Here is a 19610-nt window from a genome sequence, read left to right on the forward strand (position 1 = left end):
AAGGGGAGGGAGTGGGAGGATGGGCAAAATGGATGGAGGGGAGTGGGAGGTACTGACTTCCAGTTATGGCGTGAGTAAGCCATGGGGACAAAAGGTACAGCATAGGAAATGCAGTCAATGGTAACAGAAGAACGTTGCATGGAGCAGATAGTAGCTACAGCCTGTGCTGAACACAGCATAACCTCTAGACTTGCCACTATCGTTTTTAAAAGTCTCTTTGGGGTGCCTGGGGGGTTCACTTGGCAAAGCGTCTGACTCTTGACTTCGGCTCAGGTCATGATCCCACAGGGCGTGGGATGGAGTCCCGCCTCGGGCTCTGCGCCGACAGCACGGAGCCTGCTCGGGATTCTCTCTCTCCCTCTCTCTGTGCCCCTTCCTTGCTCTCTCTTGCTCTCTCAAAATCAATTAAAAAACAAACGAAAATAAAGTCTCTTTATCTGTATTTCCAATCTCAACGTCCCTTCCTCGAGAATTATCCTCATTTCCTTTTTTAAGCAAATGACTCTGAATTTGCTATTGAGGGAGCTACCCAGTGTGTCACGTTTTAATTTGCCCAACCGTAAATTCTTGCAGAGAATTTCTCTCTTCCTTTTTTTAAAAAAAAAATTTTTTTAATGTTTATTTTTGAGAGACAGAGAGAGATAGAGTGGGAGCAGTGGAGAGAAGGAGATGAGACACAGAATCCGAAGCAGGCTCCAGGCTCCGAGCTGTCAGCATGGAGCCCGATGCGGGGCTCGAACTCAAGAACCGTGAGGTCATGACCTTAGCTGAAGTCGGACGCTTAACCGACGGAGCCACCCAGGAGCCCCAAGAATTTCTCCCTTCCTTAAGGCCAATAAAACGATGATGGTGCATAGAACATGCAGTAGAACATCATCGAGGCACTAAAACACATTCACCACTTAGATAAGCACGTGAACGCACTAGCACTTAGGACTTCCTACTGACCGTGCAGTTGAATAGAAAGGAGCAGAGCTGTGACCTCCATGTTTAAAAGACTAAGCAGATTATATATATATATAATATTGCACAGCTCTGTGGGCATTCGCTCATTATATTTCTGCAGGATTTAGATGCATTTGGAAAGCAAGGGACGAGTGGCATGAGAGAATTTGTTAGCCACTTTCTGTAAGAAGATAAATGAGTTTTTAACACTTCTTTTCTAAAAAACCTAGGTATTATGTAAAAATACTTTCCTTTTGTCAATAAGCATTTTTGGGTAATCTCAGCAAACAATCCAGGCCAGAGTGAATTGGATACTTACAATGCCAATGAAATGAGCCTACTAAGTTAGCCTCAGATCCCTGATCTGCTAAACGCTATCGGCATTTATTTCTGCTCCCATTCAGTCACTTACGGTCCTATCCTGAATTTTGCCATGCCCTAGAATGCTTTTAGTCTCTGAAACCCTAAATGGCAGATTCCTGACTGCCTTCAATACCCTTGCCCTTGGCCCCTCCCTTAGACTCACCTTGCAAAAAAAAGAAACCAATTTCATGACCGTATGCAACTCAGACCGTTTGTGGAAATCAATGCCAACAAATGTGTGCTCTCCACGCTCAACACGGCCAAGCAACCCTGCTGTCTCACAGAGATATAAAAACCATGTGAGACTTGACTCTATGCCCTAAACCTGTATTCTCCCCTCTTTCTTTAGCCTCAGCATGCCAACTCGTGTTCTCCTTGAGAGTGCAATGGGAGAAATCAGATGGGAACGCCTTCAATTTTTTACCATCCTAAATGAATTCATCTGCGTCGCTGCCTCCTTTATCTTTCTCTGCACACTGTCTTCCTATAGCTCGGGGTCAGTCTCGCACTCCACTGTGTCCCCAGGGATCATGCTATGTGGAAGCCTTTCCCTTACCCTGTGCTCACACTCTCTCTCCCTCCTTCTCCCCTCCCGCACCCCTCTCTCCTTGTTCCTTTCTTCTTTCCACTCACCGTGGGCTCAGGTCACTTAAAGTCACTTTCTCTGACCTCACTGCCCTCTTTCCTCCTTCCCCCTTGGTGCCCCTTGTTGCCTCACGGTTGTGTACCCAAGGATCTTTTTGATCTTTGTTTTATATCCACAGCATTTAACCTGGTTGACCACATCTCTCTACATTTCTGTCCCCCAGCTGCTTGGACACAGAGCTCTCCTCCTTTTATACCTCACACCATTCCTCCTTTGGTCCTTGGGTGTCTCTTTCCGGGTGTTTCCCAGAAACTGGAAGTTTGTGTCTCTTAATCCCCATCACCTATTTCACCCATCCCCCCGCCCCCTCCCCTATGGCAACCACCACTTTGTTCTCTGTATTTAAGAGTCTGTTTGTTTGTTTGTTTGCTTGTTTTTTTAGATTCCCCATATAAGTGAAATCAAATGGCATTTGTCTTTCTATGGCTGGCTTATTTCACTTAGCATAATAATCTCTAGGTTTATACATATTGTCACAAATGGCAAGACTTCACTCTGTTTTCATGGCTGAATAATACTTCATTGTGTGTGTGTGTATACATATAGGTGTGTATATATATGTGTGTACATACACACACACAACCCACATCTTCTTTATCCACTCCTCTAGCAATAGACAATAGATTTTGAAATCAAAAGAACTGCAAGTCTAATACTGAGGGCAGAAAGATGGGGAGAAGATAATGGCCATACAATTCTTAGATGAAAAGAGGGCCCACAAAGGAATAAAAGAGTCATAACACCGGCAAATAAACCCTTAGTGAACCTGAATTATCACTAAATTTTGAAATCTGTATTATCCAATTTCGAGAAGCAAAGATTTACTCTCCACTAACATTACTCTTTCTTTTGAAACTATGCTTATTTACTTATTTATTCAATTAAACATTATATAAAAATAAATGCCATAAAACTAAGTCATTACAGTAGAATTAAATATAATTATAATCAAGTGTAATTAAGTAAAGGTAATTAAGTTAAAGTCCACTGCCATAATGTATAATTAAATGGGTAATAACAGAATCCCAGGAATACATGTTCATTTTAAAAGAAAGCATACAAATTATCATAAAACAATGTAATTATCATTCTTACAATGTTTCTATAACTGAACGAAACTTATAGTTAGACATTTTATAATGGCAAGGACTAAGGAATTTCAGAGTATCCTTAACATCAGTTTAATTTATACTCGTGGAGAATTTACTTTGCTCATTCTCTTGATAAGAAGGCTTAGAAAAATCTAAGCCTCATTTTACTTATCTGTAGAATGGGAATGATGTCTTCCTTAAAAAAGTAGTCATGATGAGATAGTTTAATTTATACTCGTGGAGAATTTACTTTGCTCAATCTCTTGATAAGAAGGCTTAGAAAAATCTAAGCCTCATTTTACTTATCTGTAGAATGGGAATGATGTCTTCCTTAAAAAAGTAGTCATGATGAGATAGTGAATGTATCAAGCATATGGTAAATAGTACTTAGGATAGGTAGAGTAGGCAGCTATTCTCATTAAATTATTGATCCTAGTTTAGAAAAGAAAGGCTTACATATTTTTTTCCTTGAATTTATTTAAACAAGGAAAACCAAGAAACCGCAGGAAAAATACAGGCTTTAGTCTCAGTCAAAATGCTTACCTAAACTCTTTGCCTCATATTTGATTTTAAATCCTTGCCCTCCATTACTGCCATCGGAAATAAACTGAACAAACATTTGATTATCAGAGGTGAACAGAGTGGATGAAGGGCGACTGCCACAAAAACGACCATTTCCTCCATGGCTTCCCAAGGGTGGAGAATAGATATCAGGTCCATTTTTTAGCTAGGAACACAAAACAAAATTGCATAAATCCCTTCATCCAGAGAGAGCTGAAAGCACACAAGTCCTATCAATTTATGTCCCAGGAGAGAAGATTCATTTGTTTATTGCAAGAAGTCTGCAAAGATAGTAATGCGAAAAGGTGAGAAGCACCACTCACCACCAAGTAATCGCCCTGGCTGCACGAAGAATCTCCATTTGGAATCTGGAAGGGCTGTTCAAAATGGACAGCAATGGTCAGACCGCTCTGAACCAGGACATGCCACGAGCAGTTGAGGTTGGGACCGTAGGTCTCTGGATACTGAGGTGATGTGATGATCCCCCTGTCTGCATGCAAATATCCACCACAACCTTTCCAAGAAAACAAAGGTATTTTATTTAAGTAACATTTGCAATAAGATTTTTATGTTGCCCTGTTTTTCCTGAAGATTTTTAAAGCACAGGCAATAGAAACGTGGTTTGAAACCAATTGGGACCAAAATATAAGAAGCAATCAGGCCAGCAGGCATTTGTTGAGCACACACGACAGGGTACTCATTTTGTGGTTGTTGCTAAGATCAGGATCTAGAAATAAGTAATAGAGGCAAATGATTCACTTTATGAAGTTTACTTTATAGGTGAGTAAGCCATACAATAAATGCACACATAATATGTGGGTGGGGATAATTCTACAAAGAAAGGTGAGGGGGAGGGAGAAGGGTACAGCATTGTCTGGGGACGTTAGAGAAGGTCGCGTCATCACAGAATCACCTCAAGAGAGACCCGGAGAAACGAGGCATCAAGCCAGATGGCGTTGCGAGAGAAGAACATTCTGGTTCAGAAAACGCTTGCTTTAAGGCTGGATGTGTCAGTGGTACAACATGCAAGTCAGAATGAATGAGACACGGGGACAGATCGCAAAGGAAGCAGGGCTGGATCAGGTGGGGAAGTGAAAGGACTTATTCTGAGGAACAGAGGAAGATATTCAGGGGTTTGGAGCGTCAGCGTGGCATGACGTGACTTAGATTTTTAAAAGCGTCACTCTGTCTGTAATACCTAGACCGTAAGATGGGGCAGAGAGAAGCTGAGCAGAGTGTCCGGTCGGAGGTGATTGCCTGGGTCCAAGGAGCGATGACAGAGCCTGGACTAAGACAGTACAGTGGCTGGGGTCTAGGTATATTGGGAAACTAGAATCATAGTGATTTGTTGATGGTTAGGACGCAGGGTGTGAGAGAAAGAGAAAGATCGAGAATGACATCAAGATTTTTGGCTTATGCAACTAGAAGGATGCCCTTTCCGTCTATTAAGGTTGGAAAGAGTGTGGAATGAGCAGGTTTGGAGGGTGGGAGAAGGTGGGAAGCAAGAGTTCGAGTCCCACGTGTTAAATCGGAAATACTTCTAGATACGCAGCTGTCCAGGATGTAGGTGCGTGCGCGCACATGTACACATATGTACATATATACATGCACACATACATCTGTCATACCTAAGTACATGAGAGAGAGGCTGGGAGCAGAAGGAGAGAGTGGAGGGTGGGACCAGGGATTAATTTGCCAGTTGTCAGGGACTAAACAGCTCAGTGAGGGAGTGCAGCGAGATTACACAACTACTTAATCACAGGTGGAAATTTATCTCAGGTCTGTCTGATTTAAAAGCCCGTTCTTTTAAGCAGCCATGTGACCTGCCTCCCTTGAGTGTGAGGAAGATAATTTATCTTCCATTGCTCCCTACTCTATAAAAGACATATATAATAGTGCAGAAAATATTAGATAAATGTTTAATGTCTATATCGAGAGTCGACTTTAAAATTACACCTCTTTGGTTAAAAACATCAGAGTCTTTCAATGTTCCATTTTCCATGAACTGCTTCTTTAATTTTAACCCAGTTTGGGTTTACTGGATTTATTACTGGACTTCCCATTTTATCAAGTTTTGAAAGTCTCGGTCATACCGCACATGATCGCCTCCCACATATCGTGCACATTCTCTGACTCATCCAACTCATATTTTTAAGAGAAACATAGTCTTCCTGCCAACCCTCAGATAAGGGATTTAAACCAAAAGATTTCTGAAGATACCTTCTATATTACTTCCGGTATTTCTTAGATTGAAGAGGACTCTGGCTTATTGTTCCTTTGATGGGTGGTGGGTAAGGGCTGTCTAGTTCTGTCCTAGCTGAAGCCCTCAGATAGTCTGAAAAATTGTTTTAAAGATGTCACCCTTTGTGCCTACCATGAATGCACCTCCTTTTGGGGGGAAGATGCCATGCCCAGGGACCTGAAGGTAAGGAATCCTTCTGTGCAATCCTGGCCACAGTTTTTTGGACCAGGACTCAGTACCTGGCATAAGGATAGCCAGCCAGAAGCTGGGCAGAGACCCGTGTGCTCTCACTTACAATCTCTGTCCTGGCATAGAAAAATAAGCAGAGTATATTAGAGAGAGAGAGAGACAGAGAGAGACAGAGACAGAGAGAGAGAGAGACAGAGACAGAGACAGAGGGAGCGGGAGAGAGATGATGAGGTGAGATGATATGACATGACATAAAAAATAATGGAACTTAGTACCCTTATGAAAGGATGCATTAAAGCCCGGTCTGGTGACACTGAAGTCAGAGGTGAACCGGATGAACATGTACTCTCCAGTGGACCGGATGGGTCCAGGGATCTCTCTGCCACAGAGAACCGCTAGCTGCTGGGCCTGGTTATTGTCTCCTATGCCAAAGAAAGGAAATGTCAAGCGTGAAAATATAATGCCTTCAGAATCTCCTCCACCATCATTTGCAACCCAGACAAAGTGGCTCATATGTTTTTTACAGAACATCGCCATTCCTGGGAGATAATGAGATTCTCAAGTACAAGGACGCTCCAGGGGTTACATCATTCTGGCTCCAGCTCATGATCGAACTGCCTACCTTTCTCTTTACCCTTTATGTTAAAGTCTCCCTTGACAGTTCCCACCGCCTTTCTAAAAACGGGGCAACCGTTCCTCCTGGCACTAAAACTCAAAATCGGAGCACATGAGAGTTAGGAATGACGGAGGACCAGTGCTGACGTGTGTTAGAGACCCTGCTAAATTACTCTGATCACTGAAGGTCCAGTATCTGAAAGAGAAGAAAGATTGGCTTTTAGGCAGCAGATCCTGTACTATCGTGGCAAGGTCATTTGCCAAGAAGTGTGCAACTTTTATATGAACCTCAGCTCCAGAGAGTTTTTTGGTTGTGGCTGTGTTTTTTGTGGGTTTTTAAAACTTCATTTGTTTTATATCGTTTATTCGTGTTTCTATTAGACGAACACACGTACGTCCACCCGTGGAGGATGAGAAACGTTTCAGCCAGGGTGCCCTCCAAGGAGAGAGGCAAAGGACAACTGGGTCACTTCATGGCTCTTTTCCTTTTTACGACTCTTGAATATAAGCAACATGGAACAAAGCCGCAACCAAAGGCAGAATGGAGCACAGGAGATGATAAAATATTTGGATACCTTGGCTGGGATTTTTTCCCCCTTAAGGCAAATAATTAATAAACTTCAAGCTCATAAAAACCAAAAAATAGAGTACGAGACATGAGGAAATTTTCCCCTGTAAAACAACAATCAGCAAAATTAATCCTTCCGCCATTGATCGCCACCTAAAATGCACTAGTATTAACTATTCTAGAAAACCAGGTAGTGTGTGGAATTACAAATGCAATGGTATAGCTATAAATAGGAGACGCTTGAAAGGTATTCTTTGGAGGGTTTGTGACCTCTGAAAATTTTTGGTACTTTATAATTCAAAAGTTTCTCTCTTTAACTCCTTTTGCACGTGTTATTTTGCTACACATTTTGCCCTGAATTGTTTTGGTGGACTTACTCTCTAATTACCAATGTCACAAAATTTGGAAGTTCATGGTATGTTGTTATTTATTTCATAGGTGCAAATTTTCTCTCTCAGTGAGACTGGATAGGATCTACTGATTTGTATTTCTTTTCTAAACTTCACCTCAGACCATGTGATGAAACAGTGCTTATCTCTAAATAATTACTTCGCGATCACCTAACTGATGAGTTGGTAGATAACCCAACAACCGTTAAGATGGCTTGTTTCTCCCCACAGTATCCATAATAAATACGGAGGTATGTCTAGAGCCTTCCATGACTTCATCATATGGATGGTAGCAGGGATGAATCTGATCTTTAAGGGGAGGGGGAAATCAAAGGTAAACAGCCAGGGCTAGAAGGTAGTCTGGTGATTCTCTTTCTAGTCCAGACTCCTCATTTTAGAGATGTGGCCGCTGGGGCCCAAGATTACAGTAGCTGACATTTATCGAGCAATTATTATTACCACTTTGAGTGCTTTACATACAATATCAGACTTTATCATCACAATAATGCTATTAAGTAGGTATTTTTATTATCCCCATTTTGTAAATTGGAAACAGTCTTAGGAAGGATATATAATTTGCCTGAAGGCATAGAGCATAGAAGTCAACAAGGATTTAAAACCCTGCCTAATTAACTCCAGATGCTCAAACTATACTATTATATGATTTCCCTAAGATCACAAAGTACCTTTTATATCTATAAATAGATAAAAGGATTACTGATTTTTGACTTTTTTTCTTTTTTTTTTTTTTTTTTGCCTTTTCCCCCCTTTTCACTGTTTTTTTGTTTTTTTGTTTTTTTGTTTTTTTAATTTTATCTAGGTCCAATGTAGTTTCATGGAACCTCAATTTTGGGGAATCTTGGTATGTAAAATTTGTTGTTACATAGTCTGGAAAAAATTGATTCAGTCTTGAACCATCACCAGCCTGTAAAATGAATAAACAGGTGGGAGAGTGACTCAGGTCTCCCAGGAAGGCTGCAGGGCCCTCTCTGGGGTGGCCCAAGAATGTTCACAGCCAGCCTTGGACCAAGGGACAAAGGCCCAAGGCCTGTGATGACTGCCCAATTGCACAAGTGGCCTGTAAGTATCATTGGTTGTGGTTAATGGCTTTAGATATTTCCTTCAGGATGGTATATACCCCTGCTACTCGGAAGCAAAAACCTGGCTGAACAAAGAACAAATAATTGAAATGGGACTTGAAATTTTATTCTAAATGTAGACAAACACTGAGCCAATGAACAAAATACCCACCAACCGCCACATAGTAGGCACTCAACCACTACATCTTGAATGAATCAATAAACAAATGAGGAAATAATGAACCTATTCAGCACCAACTCATGTTGTAAATAAAAATCTCTTTGGATAGGTTGCACACCAATTTAAAATATTATCATTGTTTTGGCATAGAAGTCAATCTGCAGAGCTCTCCAAGTTCTATGCCTCAGCAAGAACATTCTATAAAGTGGATATGATGAAACCTATTTCAGAAATATCTCTAATAAAGTAAATTGAAATCTAAATTAAGCAATTCCAAATTCTGCATCTACAAAATGCCAGGGCTTTTGCTAGGGAATTTTGTGTTTATTATGTTCCCTAATACAACAACCTCACGAAGGAGATATCAGCCTCTCTTTCACAGACAATAAAACAGACCTGGAGCCATTTAGCAGTTTAGCAAAAACCACCTCAATAGAAAGTGATTTTTGAAAGAGTAGCCACACTTTACTTCATTAATGCAGTTACCTACTGAAGATGTTTTTTCAAAGTTTCTACTATATTCTGAACACTCAGAATATGTGTGCAAGGACACACTCATTTTATCACATGAGAAGTTTTAAATGTTAACATCCACAGGAATGCCTTGATGTGAGAAAAGACGGCAATTTCTCTGAGCAATGCTCTGGATGATGTTTGATGGAAAAGGGGGGAAAGTTAAGGTTTATCATCTCCTGTTTTGTACGACTGACTTGAGCGTTAATGTCCAGCCTCTACAGAAGGAAAATCAAGCACCTCTGCCGTTTCCTAACTGCCTTTCACGGAAGTCTAGCGCTGAGGGGATGAGGAAGACACAAGCTTACACGTTAGTAACCTGTGGGCAAAAAGCAAGCACACGTTTGTTTGGTCCAGAAAAGGCTCTGAAGCTTTTTTCATTAATTTCCAAAATTTAACAATTGGGAAATTCATAGAAAATTCTGTATCTTTCACAACTCTTAAAAAAAAAAAAAAAAAAAGGAAGCTAAATAACACTGAGCCTGCCTTCCTAGTAGCTGCCCCTTCAACTCTGTGCCCCAGATTAACACTTTCCTTGTTATGTCCCCTGTTTGTCTAGGTAGGCATGTGAGGTCGCAATGTCTGTATCTTGTGGTTCTTAGACTTTAGAGACCATCATTATCACCTGGAGGCAGGGACAAGGGTCAAGTGAGAGAGGCACTTGCCTCATGGGCAACATTCAAGGAGGTCCCAAAGACCTTAGAAAGCAAGATAAATAATATTTTACTGCAATAGTTAAAAACTGAAATTTAATGTAAAATGGTCAAAATATCACCATTTTCAACAAAGACAGAATCCAACCGTGCAGTTTGCATAATCTTGCCTTGCTTTCCTCAACCTAAACGTGGCCCCTGCCTGGAGGGCTTTTTAAATCACAGACCTAAGACCCACTTGGAGAGTTTCTACTTTGGTAGATCTGGGGCGTGGCCATAAGATTGGCATTTCTTCCCTGGTGACACTGATCCTGCTGGTCTGACGACCACACTGGGAGAAACACTGGTCAGAGGACATGGCTTGCCTCTCCTCCAGCCTTGTGAACCGTGAAGCATGATTTTGTACATGTTGCATATTAGCATTATTCTTATCCCCCATCATGACATAGCCATACCACACCTGTGCATAGAGGAAAACATGAAAAAATATAAGCCCTTAATTCTACCTATTCTACCCAGAGATTCAGTAGACAAAGAGAATTGAATACAAGCAATTATATATCTATAATAATATATAATAATAATAAATATATATAATAATATATAATATATATATTTTTTTCACACTGGTATCTTAAGGTCATAGGTATAAAATATCAAAATGTATCTCCAAGACCTTTCAAAAAGAAGGCAGCACCACCTGGAAACTCAGACCATTATTTCCTACTTAAGCCAAAGATAGTATTTTCTCTTAGTAAGATAATGCTGTTCCTGAGATAGTATGTGCATTAGTTTGTTACAGGCAATTTAATATTTGCCTTATGTTCTTCAGAAATTGTAGCCAATTCTGGTATGGGATGCCTTCACTGACCATAATGTCAGGGAACTTCCACACAAAACAGATGGAGGCAGTAAATGAGTATCACTATAACTGAACGTAACTCTGTATGTGTCAAGGTTGAAACTCGTAGTTTTGTGTTTTGCTTAAATGTTTCTCACCATCTCTTATCACAAGTTTGTCATAGTCACATGTTCTGTGAGCTTCGATGTCCAGGGAAAGGATGTTGAGTTCCACGGTAGAATCTGGAGCCTGAATGAGCCACATACAGTCAGCGCTGTTACTGTAGCTTTCGGGCCAGCCTGGGGAGAAAAGAAAGGCTGGCGCATCTCCTGTCCTCAGGAACCCACCACAAGCACCTGTAGAATGAAAAACAACATCTATGAGATACCTCTGACGGAGGAGAATCTAGCCCGTTCATTTTAAAGTGGCAGCTCTGTGCCAAAAGGACACAACCAATTACAACAAAATTCTCAAAGAAGTCTAGAAATATTTTATTAAACCTGCTGACTCACAAAGCTGTGATTTCTGTTCATTTATTTTTTGTGTAAGAAAAACACTGTGTTCTGCTTTTTTCACCATAGCCTTGCCACACAGCCCGTTTATTAGTGTCTTAGTGTCTTTTATTTGTTAAGCACGAAGTTAGTCCATGTAGAAGACCTTCTTTTATTATCATCATTATTATTATTATTAATGTTTCCTCTGTACTTTACCTTTTTTGAGAGAGAGAGAGAGAGAGAGAGAGCAAGCATGCCCAAGCATGAGCTGAGGACGGGCAGAGGGAGAGAGAGAATCTTAAGCAGGCTCCACGCTGAGCATAGAGCCTGACACAGAGCTCAACCTCACGACCATGAGATCATGACCTGAGCCCAAATCAAGAGTTGGATGCTTAACCGACTGAGCCACCCAGCTGTCCCTCCTCTGTATTCTAATCTTTACTTTTTTCAGCATAGCTGTTCACCATGTTATTTATATGTGGGCGATTTTGAAATCATTTTCAAATTAGTAAAATGTATAACAACAGCCTTTCTTCATTTCTTATTAATTTTTTAAACAATTAGCTTCGTTAAAGTATTCTTTGTGTGTCATAAAACATACCTTTTAACATCTACAATTCAGGGGCTTTTAGTTATAGTCACAAAGTTCTGTAACCATCAGGGCTAATTTTAGAACACTTTCACCACTCCAAAAAGACACTTTATACTAGTTACCACTGATTGGCTATTTTCCACTCTACCACTCCATGGAAACCACTAATTTACTTTCTGTCTCTGTCTATGGATTTGCCCATTCTTGCCATTTCATATACATATAATCGGACAACATGTGGCCTTTTGTGACTAGCTTCATTCACTTAGCATAATGGTTTAAGGTTCATCCGTGGCATATTTCAGTATTTCTTTCATTTTCCTTCATTCTTTTCATTTCCTTGCTTTAGGCCTGTCCAGTACTCCACTGTATGGATATATCACATTAAGTTTTATCAGTTGTGCGATATTTGGGTTGCTTCTGCTTTTTCACTATTATGAAGAATTCTTTTATGAACATTCAGTTTATACATTTTTATGTGGACTATATGTTTTCAATTCCATCAGGTATATGACTAGGAATGTAATTGCAGGATCATATGGTAACCCTGTGTTTCAATTTTTGAAGAACTGATAAACTGTTTTCCAAAGTGGTTATAACTTTTTATAATTTTACCAGCAATACACAGGGTTCTTATTTTTCCACATCCTTGCCAACCCTTGTTATTGTTTGCTTTTGCCAACCCTTGTTATTGTTATTGATTGATTAAAATCATCCTGGGAATTTTAAATATATATATTTTTTAGTATACCATTTTAATTCACCTGTTCTTTTTTTTTTTTTTTACTATACATACATACATACATACATATATTATTTTTATTGAGAGACACAGAGAGAGAGAACACGTGCAAGTGGGGAAGGGGCAAAGGAGAAGAATGCAGAGAATCTTAAGCAGGCTCCAGGCTCCGCATGTGGCCTGACACAGAACTCGGTCCCATGACCGTGAGATCATGACCTGAGCCAAAATCAAGAGTCAGATGCTCAGGGGCATGTGGGTGGCTCAGTTGGTTGGGCGTCCGACTTTGGTTCAGGTCATGATCTCATGGTTCGTGAGTTCGAGCCCCACATTGGGCTCTGTGCTGACAGCACAGAGCCTGGAGCCTGCTTCAGATTCTGTGTCTCCCTCTCTCTCTCTGCCCTGCCCTGCTCACACTCTGTTTCTGTCTCTCAGAAAAGTGAATAAACATTAAAAAAAAAAAAGAGTCAGATACTCAACTGACTAAGCCACTCAGGCTCCCCTACTATGTATATTTTTAAGTTATTTTCTCAGTGGTTGTTCTGGCAGTTACAATTTACATCATAATTTGAAACAATGTAGTTTGGGTTAATACTAACTTAATTTGAATGGTACACAAAACTTGGCTCCAATAAAATTCTATTTCCATCCCCATCCTTTGATGCTATTTTTGCCATAAAAATTATACATTTAAACATTACAAATCCATCAACACAGTTTTATAGTCATTGCTTGATACAGTTGTCTTTAAATCAGAGAGCGGGAGAATTACAAATAAAAATGCATTTGCAATGTCTTTATATTTACTTATGTCATTATCTTACTGCATATACTATTTGTTAGTTGTCAAGACATGCTATGGTACTTTCATTTCAGTCTAAGGCCTTCCACTAGAATTTCTTTTAGAGTAGATCTGCTGGCAATAAATTCTCTCCATTTTCATTTATCTTGGAGTCTTTGAATTTCTCCTTAGTTTGGAGGATATATGTGCTGGGTATAGACTTTTGACTTTTAATCAACAGTCTTTTTATTTCAATACTTTGAATATGTCATTCCACTGCTGTCTGGCTTTCATGGTTTCTGATGAGAAGCTAGGTGAGGACTCCTTTTACATGATGGATCACTTTTTCCTGGTGCTTTGAAGATGATCCCTTTTTCTCCAGCTTTGATAGTTGGTGACTTATCTAGGTGTAGATTTCAGACAGCTTATCCTATTTGGAGTTTACTGGGATTCTTGGGTGCGTAGAATAATATTTTTCATCAAATTTGGGAAGTATTTGGACACTATATTCAAATATTCTTTGTCCCCCTTTATCTCCCTCCTTTTCTGGGGCTTTCATTGTACATATATTAGTATAATTGATAGTTTCTGAGGCTCTGTACAATTTTTTTCAGTCTTTTTCCTTCTTTCCCGTGGACAGGCCAATCTCAATTGACCTATCTGCATGTTCGCTGATTCTTTCTTCTATGTGCTCAAATCTGTAATTGAGCCCATCCAGAGAATTTCAATTATTATACTTTTCAATTCTAACATTTCTAGTTGGTTTTTTTCTTTTCATAATTTCTATCACTTTATTGATAGTCTCTGTTTGGTGATATATTATTCCCATATTTTCTTTCAATTCTTTAGACGTGGTTCCTTTTAAGTTTTCAACACATTTATAATAGCTAACTTAAAGTCTACATGTGTTGGGATATGCCTATAAAGCTCTAGTAGGCAGTTTACAACTCTGCCTCAGTCTTCACTTCCTGCTTACACAGACCCTCAATATCACATAGAGTTGAGAGATCAGGGCCCTCACGTCCTCTCTTGGACATGTGCACAGTCCTGCACCTGTGTGTGGCTTTCTAAACTTCCAGAAATATGTCAGAGTTTTCCAAAGCTCCCTATGGGTATCTCATTCCCCAGGATTTTCCTTTTACAGTTTTATTCACCCTCTTGTTAGCTGCACCTGGTATTACTGCCACATACAACTGTGACGTTAAACAGTCACCACTGACTGTTTTCTACAAACACCCTGGGGATAGGGCTATGGGCACAGAACAACCGCTGAGGCAGGTCAAATGAAGACAAGTCCTGAGAATGGAGCTTTCCTAGGAAGCTGCCAGATAGGTCAAATAATGGTAATTCCTTAGGAATAGGAGGTTTTCTGTAACTCTCAACCTGTTCTACTCCTTCCAGTAGTCACTCAACTACTGGTTTTGCAGCTACTAAAGTTGAGGATTCTGCGAGGCAACTGTAAAGCTGAGGCAAGGGGAGAGATGGAAATAGGGAGAATTAAGATGCCAGAAAGCTGACTATTTTTCTGAGATTCAGCCATCATTCTTGAATAAACGCTCTTTAGATTGTTGCGAGCTTTGATGAATTTCCAGGGTTCTCAACAGCTGATCTTGACAATTTTGACAATGTTCTCATTGTTTTCCTGCAGGAATGCTTTTTCAGAGGTCCTCACCCCACCATTCCAGAGGTTTCTGACTTTTATACCAGTACATGTTTGAATCTTACTAGGATCACCAGGAAGTGAGTGCAAACTTTTATGGGACTAGGTCCTAATTCTTGTGTCCTATTTCTACACAGGCTGCAGAAGTAAAGAAAAAAAGAGACAAATGAAAGAAATTTTCAAGTGGAAGACTTTAATATTACTCAGGGTCTTCAAATGTTAAGATTTTCCTTTATGTAAAATATTTCTTACCTTGAATTTATAAAAGGCAGTTATCAAACTAACTGACTTGGGGTCATTATTCTTTTTGGTCAAATATTCATTTTCCCTCATTTATAAACACATGCTGACATTGCAATTCCTGATCCTTTTGTGGTTGAGTGAGGTCATTTGACCAGTTTGAGCCAATGAATTATGAGCAAATTAATTTTGTCACTTTTAAGCTGAGCACTTTTGTACTGAGACATGCCAGAGCTCTCCTTCCTCTGGCCATGATCACAGTCAATGTCCCAAACAATGTCAGCTCCAACAGCCTGGGCTATGCAGTGATACTGATGACAAGGCACTTAGTTAATCCAAGAAGAATATGTAACACAAACCAGAAAGAAACTTTATGATTTTTCACCAACTCAGAGTTTGGAATTGTTTGCTATCGCAGCATAACTGATTGTGTCCTGACTGATATGCTGACTAACCTTCTACTCGATGTGTTTAATTTCCTTCAAATGATCCTCATCCACATTAAGCTCAGTTTCCTTTGCTTTCTTTTCTTCTGCCTGTACCACATGCTTTGTCATTAAATAATTTAATTACTAAATTGTTATTTAACTGACATATGAATACTTTGTCTTTCCCAAGTATTTTTAAGCTCCTGGAGAGTTGAGATCAGATCTTTGTCCCTTTACTTAATTGTCTCGGTGTATCTATAGCAAATCCTCAATAAATATTTATTGAATTAAACTAAACATATGCATGTGTAAGAAATGCTGATGGTACAATGTGCAATATATATTTTAAAATGTTAAGCTTTTTACATTTTTTTTAGTTTTAATGAATCTTTCAGAATGCGATGCCCCCCTATCATCTAGGTAACTAGTAAATTATAAAATTCTCTTATCTTCTTACTTTCACCTTCCCTTGTTCTCAAGGAAAATGAAATTTATGATATAATCACTCATCCACTTAACTCATCTAATTACAGAGCTTAAGTATGAGAAGAAAATTTGTCATTTTTGAGTACTAAATTATATTTGTTGATATAATATTTTCCATGAGTAAGTGGTTCTTTCTCTAACTTGAGATTCGTGGCTATAAAAAAAGCTTAATTCAAGTTTACTTAGAAGAGCTATCCAGAATTAAATGGATAGCTTCAAACTGCATTTGGCAATCTTGCTGATGGTTCTTTGCTCTTAGATAAGTAGATTAATATTTTAAGAAAGAGATTCATATTCAATTTTATGGAAACATCTTGTAAGGGGGGGTGGAAAAAAACATCTCAGAACAGAATACTCTAGGTGCATTAAATGAAAACAAGTATGAATGATACATTTATCAGTTACCTCTGCCAATACAAATTCCCAAGAAGTTAGAAGCAAATAGACTCTGATCTTTTAGGATATATTTAGTCTTAGAACAAGTTCAAAGTTTGAATATTCTTCAATGAGAACCTATGATAATGTGTCTCAATCAAGTACAGCTGATCCTTGAGCAGTGCAGGGCTTAGGGGTGCCAACCCCCAACACGGTAAAAAATCCACATGACTTTAAGTAGCCCATGTGCCCAGCATAGGCTCAAGCTCATGACACTGCGATTAAGAGCCTCATGCTCTACTGACTGAGCCAGCAGGTTCCCCCAAAATCCATGTAACTTTTGACTCCCCCAGAACTTTATTACTAATCGTCTACCATTGACCAGAAGTCTTACACATAACAGTCAATTAACACATATTTTGTATGTTACATGTATTACATGCTATAGTCTTATAATAAAGTAAGCTAGCTAGAGAAAAGAAAATGCTGAGAAAATTGTAAGGAAAAGAGGGGCGCCTGGGTGGCTCATTCGGTTAAGCATCTGACTTCAGCTCAGGTCATGATCTCATGGTTCGCAAGTTCAAGCCCCACATCCGGCTCTGTGCTGACAGCTCAGAGCCTGGAGCCTGCTTCAGATGCTGTGTCTCCCTCTCTCTCTGCTCCTCACCAGCTCACACTGTCTCTCTCTTTCTCTTTCTCTCAAAAATAAGTAAATGTTAAAAAAAATTTTTTTAAATAAGGAAAAGAAAACACATTTACAGTACTGAACTGTGTTTATCGAAAATATTCTCATATAAGATTTTTTCAATCGCCTTCATTTCAAACTTGTGTTGTTCAAGGGTCAACTGTATACCAAGTTTGGCAATATCCCCCAAACTTGGCTGTCAGACTTCTATGACAACCCATAAAAGCCATTCAAAATTGTTTAAATAAAATTTTAAGGAAAAATCAGTCTCCCCAAACACTGCTTACCAAGGGAATTAAGGATGTCTTAAACATAGTCAAATAAAAGTTTAACAATTAGGCTAATTTTACCTTAAAACATGAAGGTTTATGACCAACTAAGGAGAAAGTGAAGCATTTCTGAAGGCACTTTTAAAATGAAATCTAGAAAAGGGGTGCCTGGGTGGCTCAATTGGTTGAGCTTCCCACCTTAGCTCAGGTCATGATCTCATGGTTTGTGAGTTCCAGCCATGAATCGGGCCCTCTGCTTTCAGCACAGAGCCTGCTTCAAATCTCTCTGCCCCTCCCCCACTCACTCACTCTCTCAAAAATGAAAATAAACATTTTTTTAAAAACTTAAAAAAAGTGAAATCTAGAGGAAAAACAGTTACTTCTGTCTTCTAGTTGACCCATAATATTGTGTGTGTGTGTGTGTGTGTGCATGCAAAGCATTTACAAATCAAATTTTCAGAGATCTCTAAAGGAGTCTGTAGAAGTTATAAGTAGAACGCCTCATGGATATCAAACCCCTAATTAATATAAACAATATAATGGGAAAAATATAAAAAAAAACACAAATGTACAGTTTTTACAAAAGGCCGTATTTATGAAATTAAAAGAACACCTGATATATATGGAGGGTTTTAGGGCTGCACTTATTTTTAGTAATTTACATATTTGCCACCTATTAAGGGAAAGCCCTTTGAAACCTATTATGGGAAGGCCCATGCAGTGAAACCCAAAAACAGAATTTTATTTATTACCGTTTGGTAATACGTACCTGGAGCAATCGTAGGGGAAGGTCCAACAGAGACATTCATTGCAAACCACTCCAGAAGGAATCCTTTCCCTGAGATTGAAGAGTCAGAAGAAAACTGAAACGTCAAGGAATTTCTAGAGGAGCTAAAAGATTTGGTCTGGGTACCACAGTAAGTTCCAATTAGGCGGGAATGAACACCAAGCCCATCATAAATCTGCATGTAAAAAAAAAAAAAAAAGATAATACAGCACTGAATTCAAGTAATTACCTCTATTTTTCTTCATAAAAAAGAAAACTAAAAGGTTGCCTTGTTATTATAATTTCATCATAATGAAAAAAATAAACAAGTAAACACCCTATGTCAGTTGAAATAGAAAGCACTATTAAATATAAAATATGACTGCAAAACATTTTAAGTGTTTTAAAATAAGTTCATCTTTGCTGCAGAATTATATGAATTCATAAGCTGTATGCAATATAGCTCATTATTTGATCTACAGTAAAATTTAGGGGTGGAAAATTAGGAATCAAGATAGTTGTACGACAATAGAACTTATTGAATGTGCTTTGGGGCCTCAAAGGAAGGAATTAGAAAGTAACAGAAAAAGCAACAAGAAGAAGGAAAGGTTTAAACAGACAGGTGTCGGAAAGTAGCATTAATGACAACAAAAGAGTGACAGCTTGCGAGGGCTCAACACACATTCAAATCAATTATTTTTTTTCATTTGGTTGAAAATATGAAGTTACCTATTTAGAGACATATTTTTATAGTTACAAACACATAGCACGGAGCACATTGTTTTTTTCGGCACATGTGGAAAAATGCCATCCAACCGTATTTCCTATCCTTCACTTCATTTTGTAAATAATTTGGAACAAGTTCATTGAAATTGTTATAAATTTCTCTGCCGAAGCTATGAGATAAGCTGTTTTTCAAACTATGTAATAATGATTTCCACACATCCGAAGCACCTTTAGGTACTGAACTCTAGGTGAGGCCCTGCAGACCCAAGATGAATAAAATGGAATCCTGGCCTTTGAGAATCTGATAACATAGTTAAACTCACAGAAGGAGAAAGTAGACTGATGGTTCCCAGGGGCTGGGGAGAGAGGGAAATGGGGAAATGTTGGTCAAAGGTTACAAAGTTTCAGTTATGCAAGATGAATAATTCTGGAGATCTAATGTGCAGCAATGTGACTACAGTTAATACTGAAATATATCGTACTGTTTCTGTAT

At 39.1% G+C, this 19610-nt stretch overlaps 1 protein-coding gene across 2 annotated transcripts in view; it reads right to left on the bottom strand.

Moving 5' to 3' along the window:
- CUBN (cubilin) overlaps positions 1–19610 on the bottom strand; it is a 273318-nt gene that overhangs the window by 84776 nt on the left and 168932 nt on the right. For both annotated transcript variants that reach the window (XM_007081262.3, XM_042991151.1), the window contains 5 exons: positions 18395–18587; positions 11035–11232; positions 6313–6459; positions 3930–4120; positions 3589–3772 (listed from right to left, as the gene is read on the bottom strand). In XM_007081262.3, the coding sequence (XP_007081324.2) occupies positions 3589–3772; positions 3930–4120; positions 6313–6459; positions 11035–11232; positions 18395–18587 (913 nt within the window). The remainder of the gene's footprint in view (positions 1–3588; positions 3773–3929; positions 4121–6312; positions 6460–11034; positions 11233–18394; positions 18588–19610) is intronic.

This window comes from Panthera tigris, chromosome B4 (assembly GCF_018350195.1).
Source record: "Panthera tigris isolate Pti1 chromosome B4, P.tigris_Pti1_mat1.1, whole genome shotgun sequence".
NCBI lineage: Eukaryota > Metazoa > Chordata > Mammalia > Carnivora > Felidae > Panthera > Panthera tigris.